Here is a 20,533-nt window from a genome sequence, read left to right as displayed (position 1 = left end):
CGGAGAGGAGGAGGCTGGATGCAATTGCAAGATAAACAAAGAACAAAACACTAGGGAGAAATATAAAGAAAAGGACACTAAAACAAAACACTATGAAACAGAGGAGAACTAGAAGACTGAAACCAACAAAAAATAACAAACAAAGAAAAAACTACATAAAGCAAACCTGGAACTCTGTAGACAATAACACAGATGAACATCTAGACATGACTTCACAGGACAGCATGAACCAAAAAGCGCAACACAGATCAGAGGAGCACACGGGGTATTTATACACAGGCAAACATACGGGACACCTGTAGAATTAACAAGGGGGCGGGGTAACAAATGAAACAGGAGGGATTACAGATGACAGGGCGGGGCTAAGGCGGAGACAGGACAATAACAAAACAATGCCATGTGCTCAAAAAAGCACATGGCTGGGAACACAAGACAGGACAACAGAAGGCAGACACAGGCTAGGGTGTGACAGTACTTTCCCCGCCATTACGATAGCAAAGATACACTGAGAACAGTTCTTCTATAGAACGCTACAATAGGGTCATAAATCTGTGGGGAATAAAGTGAGTAAAAGTGTGAAATGGAGGAAATTAGTGAAAGTGTGGAAAAGATAGATAAGTAATGAGGAGTGATAGGGAATGAAGTGAAACAGTAAGAAAAATAGTGAACTGAACCAAAGAGCCAAGTTAGAAAGTAAGAAACATTGTAAAAAGGTGTGAATTCTTGATAAGTTATGAGAAATAAAGTTATTTTTTGGGGAACTGAGAGAGTAGAATTTATTAAAATTTATTGATGATCAGTGATGGTTTGGAGAGTCATGTCATCTGCTGGTGTTGGTCCACTGTTCTGATTTTTTGATATACTAGTATATTTGTGCCCACCAAAACAAGATATCTTTATTTAAAATAAATTGTACATTTATTTTCTGTGTTTTTTAAAAAAAGATTTTATGATGTTACCAAATACAATACAAATCACTCTAAAACCTTTCAGATGTTCTACTATATATATATTTATTTTATTTTAAAGAAAGTGTATATTTGCTTGTGTTCACATGTGCAGGATGATGCCAGAGAGCAGGAAGAGGCGGGGCCAGAGGATAAACATCCAGCCAAGCAGCCCAATGAAGAGGAGAACTACGAAGAGGAGGAGGAGGAGCCTGAGGAGGACGCCAATCGCAGGGCAGAGATGTGAGCTGATGGAGAGAAGGAGGACCAATCACACCACACTTCCTCTGGACAGGACCTTTTTTATTTGGTGGGATTCTCCTTTTTTCTCCTCATAGCAGAATTAAACTCTGTGACGCAGAGGTTCTGCAGGACCAGACGGTCCTAAAAGGAGTTGGACACGGACAGAAACCAAATGCTGGACCTACAGATCAAACCCACAGCCTTCGGGTTCACCTCGACTTCTCGACTGTGCCTGAGATTTAATCAGAATCTAAAATGCTCACTTTAGATGGGTTAGGAACCAAATATGTTTGCTTAAATATGTGCTTTTTTGCAGTTTAAATGTATTTAATGTAATTTTCTGATGTTTGTGAGGTGTCCTTGTGTGTTTTTGTACTTGCGAAGCTGCTGGAGAGCTCTTGAACATGTAGCCAGATCATTTTTTTAATCAAGCCTCGCATCAGTCTTTGCTCCACAGCCCTTAAAGGAGAACTCTGGTGTAAAATGGACTTTTGTTGTAGTAAAACATGATAAAAAGTTCTTACCTTTGATGAATAGCTCACCTCCGTTCTCCCACAGCGTTCCAAGATCAAGCAATTTTAACAGTTTGTCCAAACACCCTTTGGACTGGGTGACATGGGGTGTAATTTGCCCTGATAAATCACTTTTTTCCACCGTTATCCAGCTCAAAGTAGCTCCACACCTCCTTGCTAGAATCTGGAGAGCCCTGACATTTAAAACACGAGGCATTAATAACTTAAAACGTGCACAAGAAGCTTATTAAAAAACACTGTTTACATCCTATAACAACACTAGCTTCAGCTCCGAGCGCTGCCATCACTGAACTAAAAATAATATAGACATACAGGGGTTGGACAATGAAACTGAAACACCTGGTTTTAGACCACAATAATTTATTGTCCTGACAGACAGTTCTGGTGGAAACAGGAGAGTTGAGGTGCACATTGAATTCTGCCGTGATTTGGGCAGCCGTGGTTTTATGTTTTTTGGATACAATCCGGGTTAGCACCCGAACATCCCTTTCAGACAGCTTTCTCTTACAGCGTCCACAGTTAATCCTGTTGGATGTGGTTGGTCCTTCTTGGTGGTATGCTGACATTACCCTGGATACCGTGGCTCTTGATGCATCACAAAGACTTGCTGTCTTGGTCACAGATGCTCCAGCAAGATGTGCACCAACAATTTGTCCTCTTTTGAACTCTGGTATGTCACCCATAATGTTGTGTGCATTGCAATATTTTGAGCAGAACTGTGCTCTTACCCTGCTAATCGAACCTTCACACTCTGCTCTTACTGGTGCAATGTGCAATTAATGCCATGAAACCTCCCACACTAAAAGGACAGGTGTTTCAGTTTCTTTGTCCAACTCCTGTATATATACATAGACTTCGCATAGCCAGAAGGCAAGCTATGCAGAGTCTATGTATATATGTCTATTGTTAAAATTTCTGGATCTCAGAACGCTGTGGGAGAACGGAGGTGTGCTATTCATCAAAAAAAGTACTTTTTATCATGTTTTACTACAACAAAAGTCCATTTTACACCGGAGATCTCCTTTAATTTCCATCATGGATGTGCTTCCTGGTGGTGTGAGTACTGTTACTGTCACAACATGAATGTGTCCTATGTTTGGCGGATGGATGTACTGTAGATGCTAACGACTATCATTGCTGTTTTCTTTAGGTTTTTGTTTTATTCTATAGTGAATATGTATCATACGTGGAGCTTCTCGCTCTTGTAAATTGGTGATTTATTAGGTGCATTAATCGCTTATTGCTTTTATTTGCTTTACTCAAATACCAATAACACTGACAAGGCTGGCTTTACATGGTGAAACTTTACGCAGAGTAATTCAACAGTTCACCAAAGCAAATGTAAAAATACTTAAAGTTCTATGAGAAACAATCAATTTAAAAGTAGAACTGAGTATCAGAATTCAATACTTTTAGGGTAATGGCTATGGTCCAACCCTTATTTTGACTGAACATTACCGAAGACAGTTTAATCAATATCTTTGTTAAATTTTCCAAATTTTAGCTTGTTTTTCTGCTGAAAAACCCAGTTTTTGCTGGTAGCTGGTTGTTTCAGATGGTCTAAGCTGGTCTTTGATGGTCAAGGTATGTAAAAAGCTGGTCTTTGAGGGGAAAAGTACTGATTCATAAGATTTAAAGATAATTTCACAGTGCATTTGCAGCGGTAATGTCTTAATTGCATTCCCAAAAAACACTATTTGAACTACAGTTGTTTAACTACAGTGTTTTTTTTTATGAAAGATTCCTTTACTTCATCCAATTATCCAGATTAGTTAGCCTACACTTTCTGTAATGAAATTATCTGTTGTCAGTGTGTTTATAGCAGTGATGAAATCCACACATTTATCACAATGCCAAATTAATCACAATATGATAAAATACTGTTATATTTTTCAGGTCTACAAAGTGAAGTCTTGTTGGTCGTGCTAGTTAATGGTGGTTTTGCTAAGCTGGTTATCCAGTTTGTATAATTTGACCAGCTTGCGCAGAGTAGCATGATAGCTAGTAATGGTAACTGGTGATAAATACAGTAATTCAAAAGAATGAAACCTTATTATTCCAAAGACATTCTTTATATTTAGTTTTAAGTCTATATGATTGTCCATTCTGATCTTGTGATATGTTATCTGCTGTTTAATATGCTGTTTATACTGTATTTGTGTGACAAATTCTGTTTTTTTGCCGCTCAGCTCACCATGTAAAGCTAGTCTCTAATCTCCCAATACTTCTGTGTTACCCTGCGTTCACACTGGCACGTGACTTACAGTGCTACAGGCGGCCATTCATTTCCTATGGAAGGACTTCTTTATAAAACAAAAATCGTTCTTCTTTAGGAAATACAGCAGGGTTTGGTGAGGTATCGTAAATGTGATTAAATTTATTATTTTTTAAATTCTTTTTTTGCAACTAGATCTCACTGATTAACCTGTTTAATAAGACTTAATACACATCTATAGCAATAGAACACACTTTCTAGCAATAGAACTGATAGACAAAAACCTACATTCTGTGATTACAGTTACCAGTACAGCTGAGTTTAAAATGCTGGTTTATAACTAGTGCTGATATTTTACTTGTGAACGGCTGATTTTTAGTTTAATTGTTATTATTATTTTTAGTTCAGAATAAACATAATGCTGCCTGTGTGTATGTTTGATATATTTTATCCACATTGGCAGGTATCTAAAAAGATAAAAGCAGTTAATTTAAACAGGTATCAATGCCCTAAACTGCCTCCTGAAAAAAGACAGACACAAAAACCTCCCACTCCTCTGATGTATTATATTATATTATATTATATTATATCAAAGGATCTTATCGTGATGTAATTGTTATCTGTCATATTCACAAAACTGCCATTTTTTTTATAAAACATCTTATAGATGAACACTGCCCAACTACACTTCTAATTACAGAGAGTATATTTAGTTCTGAATAATTGTTTTTAGTGCAGAATATTATGAATACAAATTATATATTAATGTACTATGTATGGGTTGGTAATTGAGTTAGAGAGAGTAGGAATCGGCCATCAGGACTCTGACTGGCTCAGCAGATCAAGACGCTCATACTAAGGCACAGAGGACTGAGGATACAAACTCAATTGAGTTCAATTGTTAAATTGAGTAGAAAATGGGGTAACAATAAAAAAAAAAAAAAAAAAAGTATTAGCTATTATTGATGTGTTTATTAATAAATAAGTGGTCCAGTAGACTAAGTTTCTTCCACTATGATCCAAACATCACAGATTCAAAGCCCCGATTATGGTACCTGACCTCAGCAGCCAGAGTCAGAGAGATCACAACTGTCCAAGCTCCCTCTCCCCTCCTCTCTAATCACTCCTAGTGTTATGTTGGTCAGCACAGGTATCTGTTAGCCGATGTATCAGAGCTGAGTCGCTGCGCTTTCCTCTGAACGTGCTGTGATGCTACATCAGCAGTAGTTGGAAAAAAAAAGTAGGCGGAGCTTTGCTTTACATGTATCAGAGGAGGCATGCGCTAGCCTTCACTCTCCTAGTGTTGTGGAAATTAGATAGGAGAGGTCCTAATGAGTTGAAAATGTGACTAAAAAAAATCAATAAATGTGCAATTGTGCATTATAAAAATATAACATTTAAGCATATCGCTTTAGTGCCAAAGAAATAAAAAGTAAAAAATAAAATTAATCAGTTTACTTGTCAGAGCCAGCAAAAGTGCCAGAAAATTGATAATAATATTTATTGCCAACTATATTTTTTCCTGTATTAATTAACACATGGTTGCCTTATTCTATTAATTGTACACACTTTATTCTATTTTCCTGAGCTGCAGCTCCTCCTTCTCCGTCTTCTTCTGTAATTATTTTTCTTTTTATTCTGACCGTCAGACGCAGAATGTCTGAAAGCTCATTGGCAGACAGCTGTTCCTCTTTTTCGAAGTCATTTTTTTTATTTGTGAGACAAAGAAGCCGTGCATTTGCTTGTTTTGAATGTATGTCACTACAAAGAGTTATTGTATTTATTTTGTCAAGTATTATTTTTATTATGAAGAATCATCTTTTACTGCCAAAATGCTACTTTACAGTGTACAGTACTTAATTCTCCCTGTTTGATTATTTGTCATAAAACTATTGCAGAGAACAGTCTGTTAGGTAAGCGTTTAATCTATTTAATACACTGTATTAAAACAAAACACTACGTATGTTTTTACTCACTTTTTTCCAAAGATTGTCACTTTTTTAATAAGGTAATAAGGTAAGGGTTTTGTATAGGAATGTGTGGAGGATGTGTTGGTGACAGTGGCATGTGTGTGGAATAAAAATGTTAAAGGATTTTATAAATGCTTCTTTATGTCTCATTGATTGTGTCATTATGTCTCATTAACTGAAAGCAGTAGCATTTATCATGTGGGAGGAGATACTATATTATAATAAATGGTATCAGTGTCCTGGCACAACAGTCCCAGTGATATACAGCTCTGGAAAAAAATAAGAGACCACTTCAGTTTCTGAATCAGTTTCTCTGATTTTGCTATTTATAGGTATATGTTTGAGTAAAATGAACATTGTTTTATTCTATAAACTACAGACAACATTTCTCCCAAATTCCAAATAAATTCCAATTTATTTGCAGAAAATGAGAAATGGCTGAAATAACAAAAAAGATGCAGAGCTTTCAGATCTCAAATAATGCAAAAAAACGTTCATATTTATAAAGTTTTAAGAGTTCAGAAATCAATATTTGATGAAATAACCCTGTTTTTTAATCACAGTTTTCATGCATCTTGGCATCATGTTCTCCTCCACCAGTCTTACACACTGCTTTTGGATAACTTTATGCCTTTACTCCTGGTGCAAAAATTCAAGCAGTTCAGTTTGGTTTGATGGCTTGTGATCATCCATCTTCCTTTTTATTATATTTAAGAGGTTTTTAATTTGGTCAAATCAAAGAAACTAATTTAAGATTAATATTAAATACATTAAAAATGTAAGAGACACATATAACATGTAAAACATTTAAGGTACAATCTCCTCACCTAAACCTGATCAACTGAAATGGTGATGAGAGATGAGCTGGAGCTTCACAGCATGGAGGAAAAGCAGCAGCTGTTGTTCAGTGCCTCCTTCCTTCAAGACACTGAGAAAACTATTCCAGGTGTCTCTCCCTCATGAAGACACTGAGATTAAAAAAGCAAGAGTGTGCAGATCTGTCCTCGAAGATACATGGATACTTAGAAGAATCTAAAGTAGAAAACATATGGCTTAAATGAATGGTGGTAAAGTCTACAGCAGCAGTAAAACTGTATTATTAAACTGTATTAATGTTATTATGGTTAAACTCATTATTCTCTGTGTGTGCTGATCCGTACCTGTGTATGGAGGCACCATTGCTCATTGCACTAGATGGTATTTCTACACAATACTTTCTAATTTGGGACTGAGCTGAGTCAGGAATGTTTAACGAGGAGGAACGCTGAACTCTGCAGATCTGAGGCCTAAACGATATTTCAGGCTTAGAGATGATAAAGCGATTCTTTTCTCTGCTCTCTTTTTTTTCTTTTTCTCTCTCTCCTCTCCCCTCTTTCTTTCTCTCTCTTGTCCTGATGTGTCCCAGCTCCGTGGCTCAGGTTTCAGTGGAGCTGAAATCCACACCAAAATTAAAACACAACACTGAAGTACATATGAATTAATGAAGCACTGCTGAAAGGATGAACCGGCCGTTACTGGTGAGGAAGAGGAAGAGTATGAATGAGACGAGGTTCTGAAATAAATGCAGGATGGACAGGGAGAGGAGACATGATGTTCTATGTAAAGTTAGAACAAACTAATACTATATACTATAAACTAATAATATAATACCTTGTTGATTGATTGTATTCCATAGATATTATTTAAAATATTTTTTATTAAAGATTTATTTCTAATTTTCTTATATTTTTCTCCCAATTTATCCAATCCCATCCATACATCTGCTACTTAGCTGTATGTCCCCGATCACTAGTGATGCCACAACACAAGGAGGGTAAAGCCTAGCACATGCCTCCTCTGACACATGTGAAGTCATGTGATGCAGCATTGCTGAGTAGCATCACAGCGCTAACGTTTGGAGGAAAGTGCAGTAACTTGGTTCCGATACATCAGCTCACAGATGCAGCCTTGTGCTGATCAACATTCATCACCCTAGGAGTGATGAGAGGAAAGAGCACCATCTACTGTACCCACCCAGAGAGAGCAAGACCAATTGTGCTCTCTTAGGGCTCTGGCAGCTGATGGCAAGCTGCATGACCAGGATTCTAACAAGCAATCTCCGGATCATAGTGGCAGCCTGCTGCACCACTTAGAGCCCTATATTTAATATTTATTATAGTAGATATTCTACAGATATTCCTATTCTGACAATTGTTAATGTGTTTTTAGCAACACCACAGCAACCACCTATTGGCAAAAAAACATCAAAAACATTATGATGAAACTGGCTCTCATCAAGACCTGAATGACTTCATTAAATGAGATGGTGTGTCCAAACTTTTGAGTGGTACTGTATCTGCCATTTTGATTTGATGTATTTTATTGGCCTGTACATCATGACATTTTGACCCTTGTGTGGTGTTCATATTTTTGTTACTCGTTTACTTTGTTACTTGTATTTAATTCAGCAAAATTAAGCAATTTTACATTAAAATGCTTTACACATGCTTGCTTCACCTAAATTGCAAGCAATATAAACAGCTTACATGGTTAATATTTGCCCTTTACCTTTCTTATGTTACATTTCTTTAAAAAAGTGCTACTCTTTTTTTATTAGTTTTTTAATAAAATGTAAAAGAAAATGAATTAAACTGAAGATATGAGTAGAAAATTTGTTTAGTTTCAAATTTACAAATGAAGCAATGTTTATTAGCCCTTGGCCAAACATACTGTATGTAATATAAATGTGTAGGGGGGGGTGTACAGTGTGTGTTTATAGAAAATGTATTTTGATATATGTTTTTCACAAAAAATGAGCCAATGCCAATGAGTTTGAGTTAGAAAAAATATTTTTTTAGTATCATTTGATGAAAAATGAAAACGGGTCCCACAGACCCGAACACCACACAAGGGTAAAAGGTAAAAAAAACTAATTGTGAAAAACATGAAAAAAAGGTTTTCTGGAACGCTTACTGCAATTTCGTAGCAACTTGTTTTTTTTTTTTATTTACTTGTTTTCATTGATTTTAAAGTAAATTAAATATATAACTGTCTTTTTTAATTCACTTAAATTTTTTTAAAAACCTAAAACAATGTGAAATCTTCAGGTGGCGCTTCAGGGAGGTGCTTAGCCTTTAAGAGCCAGGTACATTTTGATTTTGGCGCGTTGCTATCTTAACAGCGCAGAGCTTTGCACGTCTCAGCGGAGAAAACCGACCAAACTGACTGTTGATGGAGTGTAAGGTAGCAAAGAGCATCGTGATGCACCTTGCGCTGGGTGTACAATATGACCCTTAGGACTGTATTAATCTGAAATACCCTTTTCAACAGGAATACAACCGGACTCAGACAGTAGAAAAATAGCAAGTCTTTAATCTGATTTAAACAGGATGTTATATACAGGATATTGTAGAAACAGTGCATATCGGAGAGGGCGTCTCCGTTCCCGGTACAGTACTGCTGATGTGAGGATGGCGTGTGCTGTAATGTGCAGGACGTGACCCTGCCAGGGTTACAGGATGGTGCAGAACCTGGAGGACACTGAGACGTTCGGAGGCACGGAGTCTTCTGGAAGCTTTGGGATGCCGTCCAGAACTCTGAGTTTTGGCAAACAGGAGAACACTCTGCAGCAGCGAGACACAACAGGACAGAAAAGACTGAGTCAGACTGGGTGAGGTGAAGTTCACTCTGAGCTCATTTAATAAACTCTGACATCATGATCTGGAAGAGCAGGACTAAAGTTAAGTAAATAACTGCATTTCTGAGCCTGTTCTACAGAGAAACAGTATAAATAAAGCTTGGGAACTTCTAGTCTTTTCGAGAATTAGAAAATACTGTATTTCTCGCACCTAAAATTCTTTAATTTTCTCAAAAATCATTGGTGCACCTTGTAATTCGGTGCACCTTATGTATTAATTCTACCAGTCAGGTATTAAGGATCAGTAAAGCCACTCCGCTGAAATACAGCGTTATACAGGAGTTTAGTTTAGTTCTCCAGCACCAAGACTGGAGCAGTATTAGCATTAGCTGCTAAACACTGCACTAACTCACCATTCAAAGGTGAGTATTATTGGCCTGCAGCCTGCTGCTAACCCCGGCTAGCACTGCTGTAGCAGCATTAGCACTAGTTACTCACCGTGCTCAGCACTAGCTCTTTTGCCGTTTAGAGGTGAGTATTGTTAGTTTATAGTCTGCTGCTAACCCCGGCTAGCACTGCTGTAGCAGCATTAGCACTAGTTACTCACCGTGCTCAGCACTAGCTCTTTTGCCGTTTAGAGGTGAGTATTGTTAGTTTATAGTCTGCTGCTCACCCCGGCTAGCACTGCTGTAGCAGCATTAGCACTAGTTACTCACCGTCCTCAGCACTAGCTCTTTTGCCGTTTAGAGGTGAGTATTGTTAGTTTATAGTCTGCTGCTCACCCCGGCTAGCACTGCTGTAGCAGCATTAGCACTAGCTACTCACCGTCCTCAGCACTAGCTCTTTTGCCGTTTAGAGGTGAGTATTGTTAGTTTATAGTCTGCTGCTAACGCCGGCTAGCACTGCTGTAGCAGCATTAGCACTAGTTACTCACCGTGCTCAGCACTAGCTCTTTTGCCGTTTAGAGGTGAGTATTGTTAGTTCATAGTCTGCTGCTAACGCCGGCTAGCACTGCTGTAGCAGCATTAGCTCTAGTTGCTCACCGTGCTAAGCACTAGCTCTTTTGCTGTTTTGAGGTGAGTATTGTTAGTTCTTTCACTGTTCAGATGTGAGTATATCGGACTATGTCCTGCGTCAGTGTTCTCAAGTCTCACGCTTTAAGCGTGTGACACACGCACCTCAGCGAGTTCACACGCCACACATGGTATTTCTAACGCTTTCCAATCCAACGGCAGTTTCAGTGTCAGGTGCGAAGAACATACATTATCCCTAAACAGTAAAATACATGATTAAAAAGTGTTTTAAATGACATTTATAATACAAGCTAGTAAAAATGAGCTGTTACTACTTTTTTTTTTTTACTAATACTACTGTTTTTCAGTGCAGTGGGCGGGACCAAGTTACTGTTTCATTGGTTTATAAAGTTTTTCAATGGCTGGTTCATGGTCTATTTTGATGGACAACAGCTCTTATGTGCAACAAAACATTTAAAATAAAGAAAATACATGATGTCTATTGTAATGCATGCAGGGTCTGAAGGTGTTAAAAGGCACAAAGAAACAGCAAAGTCTCTCTCTCTCTCTCTCTATCTCTTTCTCTCTCTCTCTCTCTCTCTCACCGTGAGCGGTAGTCCTGCAGGAACTCACAGGGGTTGAGTTTGAGGGTGAGGGAGTGTATGGGCGTGGCCTGCAGCAGGCTCAGCTCCCCCAGGCTGGAGATGCTGTTCTCAGACAGGCACAGGTGCTGGATCTGAGGAACCTTTGGCAGCTGACCGAAAGTCGTCAGGTGGTTCCGGTGCAGATTCAGGCTTTTACATCTGCAGAGAAGATCAACACAGACAGACTTACACCTTATCACAATACCAGCCTATCACTGACAGACAGTAGTGATGTAATAATAAGGCCTGGTAGTTACTTTATACTACAGTTTTAGTGCTTCTAAAAACATCCTTACAGTAAACTGTGGTGTATTCCCAGGGTTTAATTCTTGGGCCTGTAGCGTAGCGCCGCACCCAGAGATTAGGTTATGCTACAGGTTGTAAACAGTGTTTTTAAATGAGCTTCTTGTGCATTTTTAAAGTTCTAAATGTCTTGTTTTAAATGTCAGGGCTCTCCGGATTCTAGCAAAGAGGTGTGGAGCTACTTTGACCTAAATAACGGTGTAAAAAGTGATTTATCAGCAGGGGCAAGCGGATGTCCCAAAGAGTGCTGGGCAAAAAGAACAAATTTACTGGATCTCAGAAAGCTGTAGGAGAGTGGAGGTGGGCTATTCAAAAAAGGTTAGTACTCTTTATCGTGTTTTACTACACCGAAAGTCAATTATCCACGAGAGCTCCCCTTTAAATGCATTTATACATGCTCTCTTTGCCAGATTCTACAAGACTATGGGATATCTTATTACAAGCATGTAATATTACTCAACTTAATCTTTAAATGATGTAATCTATTTTTATTAAGCAATTGTTTTCTCAAAAAACATTCAAGACAAAGACAGACGTAATTGGCTGTCTTTACACTCAGTTTGTAAGTGCCTTGAGGCCACGGGAGAAAAAACAACTTGGATGGACAGAATGTTCTGCAACTGAGAACAGACTGAACAGAGATTATTTTATTAGGGAACAGAAGTGAGAAACCCACTTTTACTCTCCCTTTTGGTAAGATCTAGAGCCCGAGCGTTTACTCTGCATAAGGCACATCATGATGCTCCTTGCTATTTTATAATCTGTCAACAGCGGTGTATAGAAATAAATCTACACTGATGGGTGTGGTGTTTTGGAAGTGAGGTGTGTTCAGGTAAATATTTGGTGTTTCTAACTTGGCAGTGGGAAATACAGGTGCTCCACTGACTGATTAAAACTGATTGTAACTAGTTAAACTAGTTAAACATTTATCCTTGGTTAATCCAATGGCCGATTTTGGTGGAAACTGTTTCTATTACCATCTAATGTGATTTATAACTTCCACAGTGTCCTGTTTATATAAACTAACACCATCACCCTGCTGAATGTGTCACTGGGCTGTCTGAGGTGTGGGTGCCGTACCTTGGCAGTCGGACTGAGCTGAGGTCATGCAGGGCGTTATCCACCAGCTGGAGGCGCTCCACTCTGATCAGCCTCCTCAGGATGCGGGTGAAGTTCTCCAGCTGGTAAGGGTCCCCCAGGTCCTGATAGGACAGGTTCAGCTCCTGAGGAAGAGTCAGAATAGAGAAACTGATCAGATATAACCTACAGTATATTACAGCTGGATTACATTCACAAACGATGATCCCGTAATGCATTAAGTATTGGTGGAATTTTCCCAAATTGGTCAAGAATTATGTCAAAGTTTAGTGGGAATTAGACTGATTTGCACAGTTAATAATTAAGAATAGGTTTGGTGTGAATAGATGTGTTTTACATAAACCTTTTTAAATTTTAGAATAATTGCCACCTGTGGTGTGGTAGTGTAGATTTGAGCAGTTATGAAGTGAAGGTTCGCCACAAGAATACTCCATGGTGCTTCCAGGTAAGTTTCCTTGATTTTGCTTTATATGATAACTATGCAAATATGCAAAAAAAGTATTTACATTCACAAAGCTGAAATGAATAAAAAATGGTTGTTACAAGTTCTATGTAAAATTGTTGGTGATGGTGGTGATCAACACTGTCGCTGCTTTAGAATTTTGACACATTATGCAGCATTAAAAAACTTTGTAAATGTAAAATTTGAAATGGAGTAAACAGCAAATGCAACACGATGGAGAGAAAAATAAAGAAGACAAGGGAGATGAGAGAGGTAAAAGAGGTGGATTACCTTATTTTTTCACACTATAAGGTGCATCAGATTATAAGGCACACTATCAATAAACAGCAGCAGGCTACAGGCTGATAATATTCACCTCTGAATGGTGAAAGAGCTAGTGCTTAGCGCAGTTAGTGGCTTCTGCTAATACTGTTCCAGCAGTGCTAGCCAGGGTTAGCAGCAGGCTACAGGCCGATATACTCGCCTCTAAACAGTGAAAGAGCTAGTGCTTAGCGTGGTTAGTAGCTAATGCTAAAGTTGCTCCAGTAGTGCTAGCCGGGGTTAGCAGCAGGCTACAGGCCGATAATACTCACTTCTAAATGGCGAAAGAGCTAGCGCTTAGCGGCTAATGCTAATACTGCCCCATTCTCAGTGTTGAAGAACTAAACTGAAACTCCTGTATAACTCTGTACTTCAGCAGAGTGGCTTTACTGCTCTTTAATACCTGACTGGTAAAATTCATTCATAAGGCGCATGTTCGTGTTGAATTTTTAAAGACATTTATTGATAAGCTTACTTCCCTTCTTTCAGCAAGTTTATGATAAATTCTTTGCAACGGGCTCTCTGCCTAGCACCTTGACTCATGCATCTATTTCCCTTCTTTTAAAGAAGGACAAAGATCCCACTTCATGTACCTCATATAGAAAATGCACGGGGAGTAAAAAACTCTCAGTAAAGAAGCTGCCCCACATCATTAGTACAGCGAGTAGTAACAGCAAAGTATTGTATTTGCAAGAGGCAAGAAATGCCTCCATTCACCACCACTGTTAATAAACCATAATATATACTACATTTATCTATAATGAATCACAATTTGACACCAAACTCTCACTCTGAAAGCAAATATCTAATGTATTACCACACAGTTCTCCCAGTTCTCCTGCAGCCTCTCCTCCCATCTCTGCCCTTCATCCTCCCTCCTCCTCCTCCTTCTGCCATTCCTGAGAAAGATATCGTCATCCCGAAGAGAGCGCTCATCTTCCGAAGGCCCTGCATGATACATCATAATCAATGAATTAATTCATTATCAATAAACCAATAAACACTTCACTGCTTTATCATCACTAGACACTAGACAGCCAATCAGAAAATGTTGCAAATAAAACGCACACTGTTTTTCACATTTACTTTGACTTTTATTTGATTGCAAACAGTCTGAAACAAAGATATATGTTATATATGTTATATCTGCTCAACTTATTTAATAATTTATTAATATACATTAGGCCTGTCACAATTATTGCAATATCGATTTATCGTACAATGAATGAACATGACCTCAATCATTTTTGATAATCGCAATATTGTCTATAATTTCTGGGACAATATATCGTCCACAAAAAATACTTTTGTGACAGGACTAATATACATCCATTCCTGCATTTTAGACCTGTAGCACATTCCAAAAATGTTGGGACTGTAAATAATTAACCACTTAAATTTTGCCATTCATTTCTGCAATACTTGTCCAATTCTTTCTAAAAAGATAATTGTTTTAAAATTAAAATAGACTGTTGGCAGGGTGTAAAACAGGACCCTTAGTCCGTATCTGAACGAAACAGGTAATCTGTGGAGTGTTAGTTGAAAGTTATCTGACAGTTCCTAATAGAAGTCTTGAGTTTTACCTTCTCTGACTCTGGGGCAGGAAAGCTGGTCTCCCCGTACATCGTGTTCCTCCAGGTGATGCCACGAGGTGAACCTGAAGCGGCTGGATGGCAGCTAAAATAAAATAAAACCAATCACAGATCACTTCCTGTGGATGATTGGAATAGTAATCACATTATTCAAAGATTAATTAACTGATATTTTTTTGACAGATTAGAACAATGGGGGTCATTTACACCATGGCCAGGAAGGAAGAATGCAGTGTGTTTAAATGTTGATATGATGTAACCCACAAGAAAAGTAAATAATAAAAAAATAAGGATTATAATAGATTATGCTGAAATGCATTTCTCATCAAAACGACAACAACAAACTCTGGTGCTTTCGTTTGCCCACATCATTCTATCTAATGATTCAGTGTGGTATTATTCATTATGAAGATGTTATATAAATGTTTTTTTTTATTAAATGTTCTTTTCACGTACATTTCAAACCTGGAAGCAGCCTGAACTGAGTGAACCCATCCCACTGACACACTGTGACCCTGCTGATCAGGTCTATCTGTCAGGCTAGGTTTACCTTTACCTCCACACTGAGAGTATTCACGGCTCAGCTGTGGTCAGAAACACGATCCGTTAGGATGACCCTCACTCTCACCCTTATTCTACCATCATTCAATAGAACCTGCAGGTGTGCATTTAGCTAATCCTTAAATAATCTACCTCAGATTCATATGAACTGTGAACTGTGACATTTCTACAACAATCACAGCATTATGATCATTTTCACAACGTTTACCAATTTTCCTACAGATATTTTAGAATGTTGAAATGATGAATAATGAATATTAATATATGTGTGCATTTGTGGTAATACTATATCAAAAACCCAAGTCACCATAGATACACTCACGAGGTACCACAGGAAAACTGCAGAACACAGAAACACACACTGGATACCACAGAAACACAGTGAATACCACAGAAACACTGGATACCTCAGAAACACACAGTGAATACCACAGAAACACTGGAAACCTCAGAAACACACAGTGGATACTACAAAAACACACTGTGGATACCACAGACACATACAGTAGATACAACAGAAACACACACTGGATACAAAAGAAACACATTGGATACCACAGAAACACACAGTCAGTACCATATTGGATACCACATAAACACAGAGTGGATACCACAGAAACACTGGATAGCACAGAAACACACAGTGGATACCACAGAAACACTGGATACCACAGAAACACTGGATACCACAGAAACACTGGATACCACAGAAACACTGGATAGCACAGAAACACACAGTGGATACCACAGAAACACTGGATACCACAGAAACACTGGATAGCACAGAAACACGCAGTGGATACCACAGGAACCCTGGATACCACAGAAACACACAGGGAATATCACAAAAACACTGGATACCTCAGAAACACACAGTGGATACTACAAAAACACTGGATACCACAGAAACACAAAGTGAATACCACAGGAACCCTGGATACCACAGAAACACACAGGGAATATCACAAAAACACTGGATACCTCAGAAACACACAGTGGATACTACAAAAAACACTGGATACCTCAGAAACACACAGTGGATACTACAAAAAACACTGGATACCACAGAAACGCAACATGAATACCACATAACCACTGGATACCACAGAAACACACAGGGAATATCACAAAAACACTGAATACCACTGAAACACTGGATATCAAAAAAAACACACACTGAATACCACAGACACACACACTCCGTCAAAGAAATACATGTTATACCACAGATAGACTGGATACTAAAGAAAGAATAAATACCACAGAAACACTGTATACCACCTAAACACACCCCTGGACACACACTGAAACCCTGGTGAAAATGTTTAGGGGCTGTGATGCTGAGTGAAGTCCAGTACAGACTGGATCAGATCTAGTTTTCAAGTCTCCAGCTTAAAGGAACTGAGCTGATGAGGGGAAGATCAGCACCAGGTTTACTAATAATCAGCAGTATAGAGGTGTTTACAGTACACACACTCTTAATTCTGATCTGAGTAAACTGAGGCTTACTGGAGTGGAGACGATACCAGAGTCCGGCGTGTGTTCCACGGAGAGAGGAGTGTGCGTGTCGCTGAGCTCAGAGTAGTGGGAGGAGTGAGATTTGGGGAAACTGCCACTGCTGGTGTTCACTCCTGAGGAACTGCAGAGAGGAGAACATCCAAGATTAGACAATTAAAAAAAACATTTATTACAGTTTGTTTTATTTACTGACACTTTTATTAGAAACACACACCTTGTGCTCATACTCACTATGATCACAGTTATAGAATATATATTAATAAAATTAAGACATATGTAGGTGTTTCTAATAAAGTGGCCATAATACTATCACTGGCCACTTTACATTACATTACATTACATTACTTTTGGCAGACGCTTTTGTCCAAAGCGACTTACAATAGTCAAATACAAAAGTAATAGAAGTTAAGATAAACATTTTTAGATAGGGCTTAAAGGAGGTCGAAGGGTAATAATCGGATAGAGAAGTGAAGGAGGGGAAGAAGGAAATGAGGTTAGAAGTAGTTAGTGTGTTAGAGGTGTTAGGAGAGTAAGTGCTCTTTGAAGAGCTCTGTCTTCAGGAGTTTATTAAAGATAGCGAGAGATTCTCCTGATCTGGTAGTGGAAGGTAGTTACAGTGCCCTCCATAATTATTGGCACCCCTGGTTAAGATGTGTTCTTTAGCTTCTCATAAATTGAGTTTTGTTCAAAATAATATAGGACCACGATGGGAAAAAAAGTAAAGTCCAACCTTTAACTCAAGTAAATTTTAAGGGGGAAATAAAATCCCAGACTAAGAAATAATTATTCTTCATAAAATCACCTGTTCCACAATTATTGGCACCCCTAACAATTCTTAGGAAATAAATTTAATTAAAGTATTTCTGTCACTTCTACAGTAGTTTACGAAGTTGATCAGAGTATGTAGGAACATTTAATTAGTAATTCACAACTTCCTGTTTCCCTGGGGTATAAATATGACGTGACACAGAGGCCATTTATCTTCAACATGGGAAAGACAAAGGAACATACCATTCAAGTGAGGCAGATGTGTGTTGACCTTCACAAGTCAGGCAATGGCTACAAGAAAATCGCTACTCGCCTACACCTGTCCATATCTACTGTCAGAGGAATTATTAAGAAGTTTAAAACAACTGGAACAGTGGTAAACAAGCCTGGACGAGGACGCAAGTTTATTTTGCCACCACGCACAGTGAGGAGGATGATAAGAGAAATAAAAAGTTCTCCAAAGCTCACTGTTACAGAATTGCAACAAATGGTAGCTTCTTGGGGTCACAAAGTCTCCAAAACAACCATCAGGCGCTATCTACATGCCAACAAGCTGTTTGGGAGGCATGCACGGAAGAAACCATTTCTCACTCACAATCATAAACGCAAACGTTTGGAGTTTGCTAAGCGGTACTGGGACTTCAACTGGGACCGTGTGCTTTGGTCAGATGAAACAAAGATAGAGCTTTTTGGCAACAAATGCTCTAAGTGGGTCTGGCGTAACACAAGAGCTGAGTATGCAGAAAAGCACCTCATGCCCACTGTGAAATACGGCGGGGGATCAGTGATGCTGTGGGCCTGTTTCTCTTCTAAAGGCCCTGGGAACCTTGTTAGGGTGCATGGCATCATGAATGCTCTAAAATACCAGGACATTTTAAAACAAAATCTGGTGGCTTCTGCCCGAAAGCTGAAGATGGGTCGTCACTGGGTCTTTCAGCAAGATAATGACCCTAAACATGTGGCCAAATCTACACAGAAATGGCACACAGAATCAAGCTCCTCCCATGGCCATCTCAGTCCCCAGACCTCAACCTCATTGAAAACCTGTGGGGTGAGCTGAAGAGGAGAGTGCAGAGGAGAGGACCCAGGTCGTTGGATGATTTAGAGAGAATGTGCAAAGAGGAATGGTCAAAGATCCCTCTTTCTGTATTCTCCCATCTTGTGAAACATTACAGGAGAAGATTAGGTGCTGTTTTGTTGGCAAAAGGGGGTTGTACAAAGTATTAACATCAGGGGTGCTAATAATTGTGGCACACATGATTTGATGTTAAATAATTATTTCTTAATGTGGGATTTTTTTCCTACTGAATAAATTCACTTGAGTTAAAGGTTGTATTTTACTCTTTTTTTCCATCGTGGTCCTATATTATTTTGAACAAAACTCAATTTATGAGAAGCTAAAGAACACATCTTAACCAGGGGTGCCAATAATTATGGAGGGCACTGTAGTTAGAGGTGTTAGGAGAGTAAGTGCTTTTTGAAGAGCTCTGTCTTCGGGTGTTTATTAAAGATAGTGAGAGATTCTCCTGATCTGGTAGTAGAAGGTAGTTAGTTAGAGGTGTTAGGAGAGTAAGTGCTCTTTGAAGAGCTCTGTCTTCGGGTGTTTATCAAAGATAGTGAGAGATTCCCCTGATCTGGTAGTGGAAGGTAGTTAGTTAGAGGTGTTAGGAGAGTATGTGCTCTTTGAAGAGCTCTGTCTTCAGGAGTTCATTGTGTTTCCACTCACTGTGGCCACTTTATTAGAAACACTTACCTACCTACCTTGTGCTTCCACTCACCATATGTTACAGTTTAAGGCTACATAATTAAGGTTAAGACACAATGTAGGTGTTTCTAATAAAGTGGCCATAATTCAGGTATATAATACAGGTGTGCTGCAGAGCTCGGTGTGTGTTTGGGGTAAATCAGGCCTGGAGCAGTCTGGCTGTAAGGAGAGCTGCAGCCCGGCTGAAATAAGGCTTAGGTTACGGTGAACTCTGCACTCTTTACCGGATTAAAACCGTCGCCATAACAGCCGGATACCTGAGCACACCTGAGCCAGGTACACTATACAGGTGAGCACGTGATTTTTTTTTCAATTAAATACTTTAAATATACTTTATATTACATATTGCATCAAATAGTCATTAGCTCTATCGACACACCACAGTCAGACACACACACACACGCGCGCGCGCGCGCGCACACACACACACACCTGAGCAGCCCAACTCACCGGACCCCCCAAACCGAATCCTATAACAAATCAATCTGCTCTTCCACCTTCAGTCTTATGCTGATTCGGGACTCACCTCTCGGACATGTCCTCGTGGGGGCATTAACTCGCGGTGAGAGGGTCCATGGGGCAGAAACAGCCCGAGCTCTCCCATAACGGGGCCGCGGTCCACCAACGATTCATCACTGAGTCATTCTATATGAACGAATCCTTTCAATGAATCACACGAATCAACTTGCAAAAAATGATTCATCCAGGTCATCCAGAAAAGCATCGACTCATCTACTCGTTTAGATCAAAAAAGAAATGTTGTCCAATAAAGTCAAGATCAAAATCTAAATTATAGAATATTTAAAATAAATAATATATAAAATAAAAATATGTGTACATTCAAAATAAATTATATAAAATGTTATTATATGTTTTTAATTGGTACTACGAAATGTTATTATATTTTAGATTTAAAAAGGAAGAGATTTAAATTATATTATTCTTTATTTCTATTTTTGTAATAATCATTATAAGAAATGGGAT

General features: G+C 38.7%; 2 protein-coding genes across 4 annotated transcripts in view; one reads left to right on the top strand and one right to left on the bottom strand.

Moving 5' to 3' along the window:
- golim4a (golgi integral membrane protein 4a) overlaps nucleotides 1–6,040 on the top strand; it is a 38,834-nt gene extending 32,794 nt beyond the window's left edge. For both annotated transcript variants that reach the window (XM_049483328.1, XM_049483327.1), the window contains one exon: nucleotides 1,063–6,040. In XM_049483328.1, the coding sequence (XP_049339285.1) occupies nucleotides 1,063–1,194 (132 nt within the window). In that variant the 3' untranslated portion in view covers nucleotides 1,195–6,040. The remainder of the gene's footprint in view (nucleotides 1–1,062) is intronic.
- Nucleotides 6,041–9,238: 3,198 nt separating this feature from the next.
- LOC103036982 (uncharacterized) lies at nucleotides 9,239–20,184 on the bottom strand. Of its 2 annotated transcripts, none has more exons than XM_007251555.4 (7): nucleotides 20,076–20,184; nucleotides 17,008–17,137; nucleotides 14,929–15,022; nucleotides 14,163–14,293; nucleotides 12,565–12,707; nucleotides 11,143–11,340; nucleotides 9,239–9,510 (listed from the first exon to the last, which is right to left on the bottom strand). In XM_007251555.4, the coding sequence occupies exons 1-7, from the start codon at nucleotides 20,084–20,086 to the stop codon at nucleotides 9,399–9,401; spliced, it is 819 nt and encodes a 272-aa protein (XP_007251617.1). In that variant the 5' UTR covers nucleotides 20,087–20,184; the 3' UTR covers nucleotides 9,239–9,398. The 2 variants fall into 2 exon arrangements, with proteins under 2 accessions (XP_007251617.1, XP_049339292.1); XM_049483335.1 differs by lacking the exon at nucleotides 9,239–9,510 and adding an exon at nucleotides 10,582–10,793.
- Nucleotides 20,185–20,533: the final 349 nt, after the last annotated feature.

The sequence above is a fragment of the Astyanax mexicanus genome, chromosome 9, assembly GCF_023375975.1.
Source record: "Astyanax mexicanus isolate ESR-SI-001 chromosome 9, AstMex3_surface, whole genome shotgun sequence".
In the NCBI taxonomy this organism is placed as follows: Eukaryota; Metazoa; Chordata; class Actinopteri; order Characiformes; family Acestrorhamphidae; genus Astyanax; species Astyanax mexicanus.
This window is presented reverse-complemented; position numbering and strand designations above follow the sequence as displayed.

What these genes read in the sequence shown, in the direction of transcription:
- LOC103036982 (XM_007251555.4), bottom strand. An exon ending in AGAACTGGGAGAACTGTGTG is followed by an intron (nt 12,708 to 14,162) that starts GTAATACATTAG and finishes ACTCTTCCTCAG; the next exon opens with GAGCTGAACCTGTCCTATCA. An exon ending in CTGCAGGACTACCGCTCACG is followed by an intron (nt 9,511 to 11,142) that starts GTGAGAGAGAGA and finishes TCGCTGCTGCAG; the next exon opens with AGTGTTCTCCTGTTTGCCAA.